The sequence below is a fragment of the Heliangelus exortis genome, chromosome 3 (genome assembly GCF_036169615.1).
Source record: "Heliangelus exortis chromosome 3, bHelExo1.hap1, whole genome shotgun sequence".
NCBI classification, from domain to species: domain Eukaryota; kingdom Metazoa; phylum Chordata; class Aves; order Apodiformes; family Trochilidae; genus Heliangelus; species Heliangelus exortis.
Genome location: NC_092424.1, coordinates 98,876,573 through 98,887,007, shown reverse-complemented (window position 1 = coordinate 98,887,007; position 10,435 = coordinate 98,876,573). Strand labels below are relative to the sequence as shown.

At 42.5% G+C, this 10,435-nt stretch overlaps 1 protein-coding gene across 1 annotated transcript; it reads right to left on the bottom strand.

The window, feature by feature from the left end:
* Window positions 1-8,006: 8,006 nt before the first annotated feature.
* Window positions 8,007-10,138, bottom strand: ID2 (inhibitor of DNA binding 2). The gene is made up of 3 exons (XM_071741851.1): window positions 9,671-10,138; window positions 9,392-9,456; window positions 8,007-8,698 (listed from the first exon to the last, which is right to left on the bottom strand). The coding sequence occupies exons 1-2, from the start codon at window positions 10,016-10,018 to the stop codon at window positions 9,400-9,402; spliced, it is 405 nt and encodes a 134-aa protein (XP_071597952.1). The 5' UTR covers window positions 10,019-10,138; the 3' UTR covers window positions 8,007-8,698; window positions 9,392-9,399.
* Between the last annotated feature and the right edge of the window lie 297 nt (window positions 10,139-10,435).

Below are 10,435 nucleotides of genomic sequence, written 5' to 3'. Positions count from 1 at the left end.
TATGTTTTATTTCCTATGTGAACAATATTTTAAAAAATTCTTGATTGCTTATTTATTTACATATTTACTGGTAACCCCTGAAATCATATGTGAGGTCATGTGTTATAAAAACATAGAATTTAATCAGAAATTACACTATTCAATGAACCTGAGTATGGAATCTAAAAAAAAAAAGTTGTCAAAGTTGACCTATTTTTTACTCTTCCTGTTCTAAGTGACTTACATACTTTCTGTGATACTATTTTGTTGCTACAGGATTCTGCACAGGAATTGAATTAATGAAGATGATTCATTCATCGTTTTCCTAGCAAATGAGCCTGTAAAAGGAAGTTACTAAGAAATATTTTTACAGGTAATTATTTTTCCTTAAAGAAATGTTAATTTCGGTGCAGTGTGAATTTAGTAATGCACTGTGAATAATCTAGAAAATGGAGGGAAAAGAAAACCACTCTCTGATTGAGGTTTAAGGCCAGGTAGAACTAGCATTTGGTATTTGTAGCCATCATGGAATTAAAAGTATCTTTTAGCCCTTTCTTAAAGCTCTTCAGTGAGGCTGGAGGATAAATCTCTCCATGCCTTTCCTTAGTTCATAGAACAAGTAAGTTTTCCATATCTTTTTTCTAATATGTCTGATTTTTTTCATGTAGAATTTGTGACTGTACTCACTTTTTACATTGTAAAAATACTGTATTCTGTTCTTTTTCTTACCTGGAGTTCTTCTTTGTCTCACTCATTGTATTTTCCACTTTTTCATTTTCTATGATTCTTTGCATAAAACCTGTTTTTCTTTCCTTCACCTGGCAGAATCTTGGTGATGTTCTTTGGGAGTATGCATGCAGGGGTGGGAATACAGTCTCACTCATTCTTTATTTTGTGTGTATCCCTCTTGTCTCATTCTCCCACTTTGTCACATTACAGTTAATTTGTGGCAGGTTGTTGCCACTTTACATTTTCCAGTGGAACTTCAATAAATCCTAAAGTACCTGCTTCATTTTCTCCCTCTGATGCCTGGCTTCTCAGTTTCATTTTCCATTCGCAAAATTTCAATTATTTTTAGGCTCATAACTCACAAATCTGCTTTCCTCCAAGTCTGTCATAGTCCAGATAAATGTTTCTACTTTTGGATATCTCTCCATAAGTGCTTCCCTGGCAAATCCTGTTCATCCACCTTTTATCTTTTTTTGGACAATATTGCCAACCTCAGAGCTCCCCAAATTAGTAATAAAAATAATGGTAAGTTCTCAAAGCTGCCAAAAGCCTCATACTATTCAATATTAGTGAAATTCTGTTTCAGATTTCAGATAGAGAATTTTTGTCATTCTGTCAATAAAATGCTAATTGCGTGTTGGATGTGGTATGTATGTAACATGCACAGGTTTTATATGTATATATTTATTACAAAGCTTCAAATGTATAGACAATTAAGTGGTTTCCCCCTCTAATAATGTCTTTTTTCCTTAACTGCATTTAGATTGGAAGGATGGAAAGATGCTTAGGTAGGTGTGTGTATCAAACTAATTTACAGTTTGATATAAATTACAGTTACAGATTTACAGTGGGATTTAGAAATTTAATTTTATGGGTACTGTGAAGTTTTAAAACTTGCAGGTCCAACCAACACTTCCAACTTTTTTTTGTGTGGTAAGAGCAATGATGGAATAATCTGAGCAAAATGGGAATCAGTAAGGATTAGTAAACAGCATGAGCCCACATTTGTAGCACCTTACCTAAGATCTGTTGGGTGGAAATAACTGTGCTGTAAACCAGCTTTTTAACAAGGGCTAGACTTAATTCATAAATTTGGAATGTTATTTACTCACCCTCCTAATATATCTTTTGGAAAGTACTAATGGGAGGCTTACTTAATGTGCTTTACACAAAAAGCAGACCCCTACCAGCAGGACAGTTTTTCGTATACTTACAAGCAGAAACACAAAAGCACAAGTGTGAGATACTTTTCCAAGAAGTTGTGAGATGTAGCTTAACCAGTTTTTCTGAAATAGCCTTCCCATCACTTTATTCCTGTATATTAACTCATATTGATGCTGCATCTGAACTTAAAATAATATTTACATATTCACATTCTTTATTTTTTGTTTGGGTTTTGTTTTGGTTTGGTTTTGTTTTTCATATTCTTGCGCTGGGAGATCTCTCCTATCTTTAAGAAATGGAAGGTAGGTATTTTCTGTCATCTTCTACATCTCTTTCAGTTGACCTTCTCAATAACAATGTCCATGAGTAAAATTTTCTCCCATTTCTGATGCTGTATGAGTTTTTGCCTCTTTTGGTGTCCACTCATGTTAAGCTACTGCTCCAAACATGGCAGAAATCTTGGCATCAGCTCTCCTGTATCCTCAGCTCTCTACACTGGTTTCCAGTGGATTGTAACCACATTTCTTCTCTGCAGGTGCTACTACACAGATTTCTAAGAGGTCACATAGTGCTTGTGGATGAGCATAAGGTTTAGAAAAAATACAGCTACTGGACACTTTCAGAGGTTGTCCAGTATGTTGCATTTCCCTGGGGTGCTGGTACTGGACAGAGCTAAACCAGCTCAAAACTTAGGACTCTCTTCACCTGCCTCAGGGGAGATCAGAGCAAGGAAGGAAAAACCCTCTGCTCCCTAATGAACTGTGATAGGGCCAGAGGGAATGGATGGAAGCTGTGCCAGGGGAGGTTTAGGCTGGGTGTTAGGAAACATTTTTCACTGAGAGGGTTGTCAGGCATTGGACTGGCCTGACCAGGGCAGTGATGGAGTCAACATCCCTGGAGGCATTTAAAGGTGTTTGGACATGGTCCTTAGGGACATGGTTTAGTAGTTAGGTTATGGTGTTGGTCACAGGTTGGACTGGATGACCTTGGAGGTCTCTTCCAACCTAAAACATTCTGTGATTCTGTGAAACTTTTTGCTTGAGTGAGATGGTCAGTCTGGGCAGGAGACTGGGTTCTCTGTGCCAGGTGAAAGAAACTTGCACAAGACTGGAAACTTGCTTTTTTAAGGAGAGAGAGGCTGCTTTGACCTTGATGGGGCTAATATGGAGGAGACACTTAGTCTTACATTATCTCTGTCCTCCCCTTTTCTTCCTGTTGTTCTCTCCCCCTTCAGGGCAATATTCCTTTTCTCAGGACAAGAAAAAAAAAAAAAAAAAAAAAAAAGAGGTATAACTCCGGTAGAATATTCAATTCTGTATTGACGAATAATACAAGAAAAAGAATTCACATTCCAAAAATACCAGGAAGGCTGCTCTCTGAGAACACAAGATGCTGAGAGTAGATGTTGGAACTATCACCTAATGCTGGTCTCACTCTCTTCCCAAGGCTACTGCAGCTGTCAGCAAGAGGACTGCATGAGGTGGGCTTCAGTCAGGCAATACTGCTGGACCTTAAATGCAAGATGGTAAGTACCAAAATAATTTGTTCTCTTCCAAATGAAAGACAAATTCAGCAGATTTACGGTCCAGTTCCGTTTAAAAATGAAATAAATGAAATTTTAAAAGAGCTTTGTGTGAGCTTTTGAAGTTCTGCCATCAGTAATAAAACTTAAGAGCTGGCTCAAGCTCTTAGTTTTAATTAGAAATACCTGATCTAGTCATAAAACTGTTTGCCACAGACATGGTGTAATTTGTGGCGATCTTTACTGGAAATTCTAACGATTTGGAAAGTAATGTATTTAGTTTGTTTCAAATCTGGGTAGGTCCTGTAACTTCATAATGTTGTATTATCTATTCATTCATGACATTCTTGTGAGGACAGACAGAAAGCAAAGGGCTGTCTTCAGGGGCACTTAGCAGCAGTAAGTCCTCTGTAGCCCTTTCTGGGAAATGATTTTTTCTCAGATTGGCTGCATGTATGGTCTTTGCCCTGTGTCCTCTCATTTTTACTGTTTTTTCAAGGCAAGTAACCAACTGAAATATGAATTCCTCTCAGTTACTATGTCTGATTCTGAAAGGAATTGCATTTGTTTTCTCATTGTATTTGCTTTAGCAAGTGGCTCACACTATCAGTGACTATCACTATGCAATATAAGCTTTGTTTTATTGAAACAGTGTTTGCATTTGGCTCTTGCACTTTGGAGTTACTACTTAGATTGCTGTCGATCTAAGAGAGAAAGAGAGAAAAATAGTAATGTGGATAAACCAAAATGGATTTCAAAGATCAAACATTTTAATTTATATGTAGAAGCAGAAAATGATATTTTTGCCAAACAGTAGCTTTAAACAGTACATTTGGGAACTTTTTTTTCTGAACAAAATTCAATGGCAGTATTTATGTAGTTTATTCAATCTTTTGTCGTGCACCAGTTGCATTCTGTTATCCCTCTTCCTTAAAGCTTCCAGAAAAAGCATTGTAAATCAATTTTTGTTGCATGTAAGTAAACAAGGACAGTGGTGAACAAGGAGAGAGGTTTACTCAGAAGTACAATAATTCCCTTTATTAAATAGTTTTATAAATTTCCACATTACATGAATTGATGCACACTGCAGACTTGTATAGAAGAACTTAACAGATAGGAGATTATGGCATTTTTCACTGCTCTCTGGAGTGAAAAACAAACAAGTGCTAATCAAATGGTACTCTTTCCATTATAGTACAAGTAATGTATTTATCATCTTAACGCACGTTTTTCTTCAGATTTTTAGATAATTGGGAAGAAATGCATTACTGTGAGACACTGCCACAGGCTGTCCAGAGAAGCTGTGGATGCTCCCCTTCCTGGAGGTGTTCAGGGCCAGGTAGGATGGAGTTTTGAGCACCCTGGTGTAGGGGAGGTGTCCCTGCCCGCGCCGGGGGGCTGGAACTTGGTGATCTTTAAGGCCCCTTCCAACCCGGATGATTCTCTGATTCCTCGGAATGAAATTCCCAGCTAGCGGAGGTGAATCAGCTAAAACAGCGTTTCTGAGGTGAGCAATGATGAATCCTGATTTCAAGCACCCCCCGGCAGGCCCCTGCGCCGCGCTCCCCGGGCCGGGGCTGCGTTCCCCGGGCGGGCCGGAGGGTGGCGCTGCCGCCCCACGCAGCCGCCCCGCGGGCCCGGCGGGAAGGAGAAGGGAAGGGGCGGGCGGGGCCCCGGCTGAGCGCGGCGCGGGGGTTGCGCCCGGGCTCCGCGCTCCCGGTGGTATTGGTACCTGTCAGATCCTGGCACTGGTTTTTGAAGGGGTTTATGTGTGTGTTTCGCTGCAACTGGCGCAATGCTGCTTTCCCAGGAGAGGGTAAACAAAACCCAGACTCTGTGCTTCCCTTACCTGGGGAAAGACTGGAGAGCCTCCTGCCCCCCGTGTGTGTGAGGCGGGATGATGCCTGAACCAGCAGTTCCTGTCACCAGTACCTGTCACCAGCAGTGCCTTATATGCTTTACAATTCAAGGACCTTCCCTGAAAAATCCAAACGAGACATTTCAGTGCACGTTGGGCTGTTCCATCTGTTGTTTCAGGCAATACACAAGCAAAGCCATGTTTGGAAATCTCTCTTCCAGGGGGCAGAATCCTCTTCAGTCTCTTGTTGGATGCCCCCTCCCCCCCTTTTTTTTTTTTCCTTCCCCATGGGGTAGTGGCTACAGGTGTAACTTTCATGCATGTCCTACTCGTAGATTTTACAGTGCTTAAACATGACTGTTGTGAATACTATTTTGCTATCACGTGGAACCATAGAATGCATTGGGCTGGAAGAGACATTTAAAGGCTCAATGCCCTGCAGTGAGCATAGCTGGGTATGGGTCGTCTCTGTTCAGCTGGTTGGTTAATGGAACTGCTGTGTTCAGAGTACACGGGCCAGGGAAAGTGGTGAAAATTTCATAGATTTTTCCAACGTATTCTGGAGAGACAATGGCAATGATACAGAATAAAGAAATCCCATGTCATCAGGGAAACTTAAAGCATTAATGTTAGGGCTTTAGGAACTCAGCTCTGACCTGGCTGTTTGAACAAAACCTTAAGAACAAAATGAAAGAGTATCTAGGAGAGTGCCTATCTTAAGCCCCTAGTTCTGATCATAGGAATGCATTGTTGAGATGATGAATTAGTTAATCCTGAGAGAGGAAACATTTTTTCCTCTCTTAATTTACATTTTCAAAAACATGTTTGTTTGTTTGTTTTCCTGCTCAGCTCCCCACGCCTTGTAAATTGTGAATTTCTCTTTTGGCTACGCGTGATAAGGAAATTGGTTTCATTCTGAAAGTGTGTTAATCATCCTGTAGCTTAAAAATATCAAAGCACAAATGCCTTATTTTCTGAAGGGGTTTATCTCGAAATAATTAGAGTGATCTAGCTGTTGCAACTCTTTAACCTCACAACCTGAACTGTGGCTTTAAGTAACACTTACGGTGGTCTCACCCTAAAATGAGTAAGGTGAAACATTTGTTTCGAGGAAGAAAATGAGTGGCAGTTAGATTGTTACTGGTTTGGACGGGCATAGCTCTTACTACTGTGATGAAAGACCCCGAATCTGCTACTGTTCAGATTTTAGGCAATATATACACGAAAACAAGTATTTTAGGGACTGAAGACTGCTGATGCACAGCAATGAAATATTTTACCACTGGGCCGTCAGGGTAAAGCCTTCGTTGCACTAAGTTGGAACCAACCCCGCACTCCGGGGTGTTGAGACAGTAGCGAAGCTCGGCCACAGGAGGCAGAGCCCGCCTGTGCTGCGCTGAGAGATTCCCTTAAGCTGGTGGCTTGGGGAGCATGGTGAGCAGCAGATCAGCCCTGTCCTGTGTCCCCCTCCCCCGTCCCAGCTTTTGCTAACCCTTCTTGTCTTCTGATTGCATTGATCCTCTGAGAGGGTGCGCTTCTGCTCGGGCAGAGCAGCTTCTGTATTAAGAGATCAGAGCTGGCATTCTCCCAGCCTACATGAATGGCTTTGGTGTCAAGGGCAAGGAAAGGCAGCTGCTGCCGCCCCACAGCACCACCCACCCACCTGTTTGCTGGTGAAAGTGTTACTGGCTCCAGGTGAGGCTCCTTTCACTCCGCGGAGTCCCCAGAGCACAAAACCCCTGAACGCGCTCCCTCAGGCCCCAAGCAGAGCTGCGTGCCCCAGGGCTGGACTCACCCGGAGCATCAGAGAAGCTTCATTACTCTGAATTTGTACAGAGAATTTATTTTCTATCAGAAAAAGCTTATAGTGAGTGTCATCCCATGTGGCACAGTTCCTGCATCCACTGTCTCATGACCATGAAACGATCTAACAATGCTTCAGTGGATTCAGTGTCCCATAAGTAAGGGACAGTGCATGGCTTTTGAGGGCAAGAGAGAAAGAATAAACCATTTCTGGCACTCAGAAATTTTGACTTTATTTCAAACTTAAGAGTCCCTTCCCTTCAGGAGCAGCCAAAGTTTAATCAGTAACACAACAGCAATTTAACTTGATTCTCAGTATCTTAAGTCATACGGGGAAGCTGCTGCAACTGATTAGGAACCCTGTTTCACTGGAACACTGCATGGAAGCATTAAAATTCCAGTGCAGGAAGGCAGCAGTCACTTCATCATTCTAGATCCTATGTTAACATCACCAGCTCTCACATTCAAAGCCTTTTAAGAGAGATGCTGAGGGACTAATAACCTACCCACAACCCTGAATTCCGGGTGTTTATTCTGACCAGAAATTAACAGATCTGGACCCTTAAGACTGAACACTGAATCATTCCTAGAGGTAAGCACAGGGGGAAGAGGGGAAAGCAACATTCCACGGGACTGTCTCAGAATTACTGCTTTTGTTGTCGGTTTCCAAACACTGTCAATAGCATCCCCTCTGTATGTAATAAGTAACTTTTCTAGTTCTTTCACACTGTTACCAGTCAAATCATTTACAAGTTTGAAATATACACGCTGAAATAAGATTTTCCAAGTTACAAGAATTATTCACTTCATGTAGTTTTATTCTTTATATTTTCTACATATTTGAGTATTTACTTGGTTAAGTCATAACAGAATAAGAATTTAAAAAGATAATAAAACAAACACAAATCAAAACCAAACAGTTGGTCCCCAAAGAATAAAGCAAGCAATCTGTTCAATAAACACACTTGATTTATTTTGTATAAAAAGGGTTAAGTTTACAACTAAACTTTTATAAAAAGTTTAGCATGATTAAGTACATCATTACACTTTTTGCAGAAATGTGAATTTCTGCCACTATACAAGAAAACTCTAATTAAAGAGTTCACAAAGTTTCACTCATATATATATATATATTTATATATAAATATATACACAGCATTCAGTCCTAGGTTTGTGTCAAAAAGGTAATTTTTGACCACAAGACTTTCCTAAAAAGCTGAACACTGGATCCTTCTGGTACTCACGCTCCACCTTTGGAAAAAAAAGGCAAAGTCTGCTTTAAAACGGGCAACTCCTTGCGAGATTTTGTTTCGCTCCCCACGTTGGGAATAGTATATAAAGGAAGCCTTCCAACTAGGGAAAGGGTATTTAAAGAGTCTCTTCATAAATAACTAGGTTCAGTCCAAGTTGAAGAACGGGGTGGGGATAAAGATCTTGATTTTTTATTATTTTTTAAAGGTCCTTTTAGTTAAGATGTGGATTTTCCCCTCCAGATACAGCTGAAAAATAAGTTCAGCTCCTAAAAAAAAATTAAAAAAAAAAAAAGAAAAAAAAAAAAAAGAAAGAAAAAAAGAAAAGGAAAAAAAAATCATCCTGTAGACGTTTTCTTGTGCAAAGAAAAAAAAACCTGATCAGTGGAACACCTGCAAGAGATTGAAAAGAGGCGTATTTAGGAGAATGCTAACAGGGCAGAGATCCGGACAGACTGGCGCCAGAGAGGAAGCCACAGTTTGAACATTTAACCAAACACTCAGAGATTGGGCAAACCCTGGCGTCCAGATGCAACACATACACGCTCACACACCCGCTTCTCAAGAGCAGAACTTGAACATGAAAATAACATACACTCAAGGGAAAGGGTAGAAAGACAATTCTCAGTCCAATCTCTATTTAGATCTCTGTAAACGCAATGCTAAGAGGCGCCAGTCTGCCTCTTACACCAATTACTTGATTAAAAGCAGTCACTTATTTAACTGATAGCTCAGACAATCCCACATCACAGACTTCTAAGGAATCCTGCCAAGATTCCCCAACTTAATCAGTCACTTTGGCCCAGGAAGTTAAACACTCCAAGAACAGATAACGAGAGAATTTGCATTAACCAGCGAGCAGTATCACAGCAGCTTGTGGTGCTTAATGAACCTTAGCAACAAAATAAATACTTTGGGCTGTAAGGCTCACTTACTAGTCCTATTTCTTAGTAATTATTAAGGCATCTCCCAATCTACTTTTAAGCGAATTTTATGACCCGTCTTCGGAAGTCACGATCATACCTCCCCATTCTCTAGAATTACTCTTTTTACCTGAAAATTAAAAATAACATCCACCCCACTCACCGTGTGATTCAGCCACAAAGTGCTTTGCTGTCGGTTGACAGGAGCTCCGAAGGGAACTCGGACGCCTGCGAGAAGAAAACGACACAAGGGTCAGGGTAGGAGAAAACTGTCCTAGATCACTATGGGGCTTACCGCGACACGTCTGCCCGCAGCCCCCGGGACAGCCACCCCGTCTCATCCCCCACATTCTGCCTTCAGAATGCTTCTAACAGAGCCTTCAGCACCCACCTCTATCTAGGTCAGGGGAAAGAACGGGATGAGTAAGAAGGTGGCATTTACCTGTAAGGAGAGGATGCTGATGTCTGTGTTTAGGGTGGTCAGAGGAGTTCTGGAGGAAGAATTTTGCCCGGGTCTCTGGTGGTGGAGGCTGACGATGCTGGGGTGGGAGTCCAAGGCTATCTGCAGGTCCAGGATGTAGTCGATGACATGCTGGAGGATTTCCATCTTGCTCACTTTCTTGTTCTGCGGGATACTTGGCACCAGCTCTTTCAGCTTGGAGTAGCAATCGTTCATGTTATAGAGAAGGCTCATGGGGTCATCCACGGGGGTTTTGCTCCGCGAGATGCCCAGGTTGTGGTCCGAGAGACCGTTTTTCCTCACAGACCTCACCGGGCTGAAAGCTTTCATATTGTAGGGTGGGTTTGAAGACCGGTTTCAGCAGACAGACGAAGTAACAGCGGTTCGGCGGGGAAGGCTGGGGTTCGCTCGCACTCCCCTCCGGCTCCGGGCACTGCCAAACCTCGCTCTGAGGCGCGGAGCTGCGCGGCCTCCTCTTATAGTGCCGTGGCCGAGCCCGGCCCGCGCTCGCCGCCATTGGCTGCCGCCGGCACGTCCATCACCCCGGGGCGCCCTCACTGCTGGGCGGGCCGCGCGGGGGCTTCCGCCTGCAGAGCCAATCGCGGGACGGGGCGTGGCCCCGCCGCACAGCTGAGGGAGTAAATACTGCGCCGCTGGGCCGCTGGCGTCCGGCCCGGCACAAAGGGACCGGGAGCGCGGGATGTGGCGCAGGGATGGGATCGCTGCTGCAGCTGCAGCAGTAGCGGG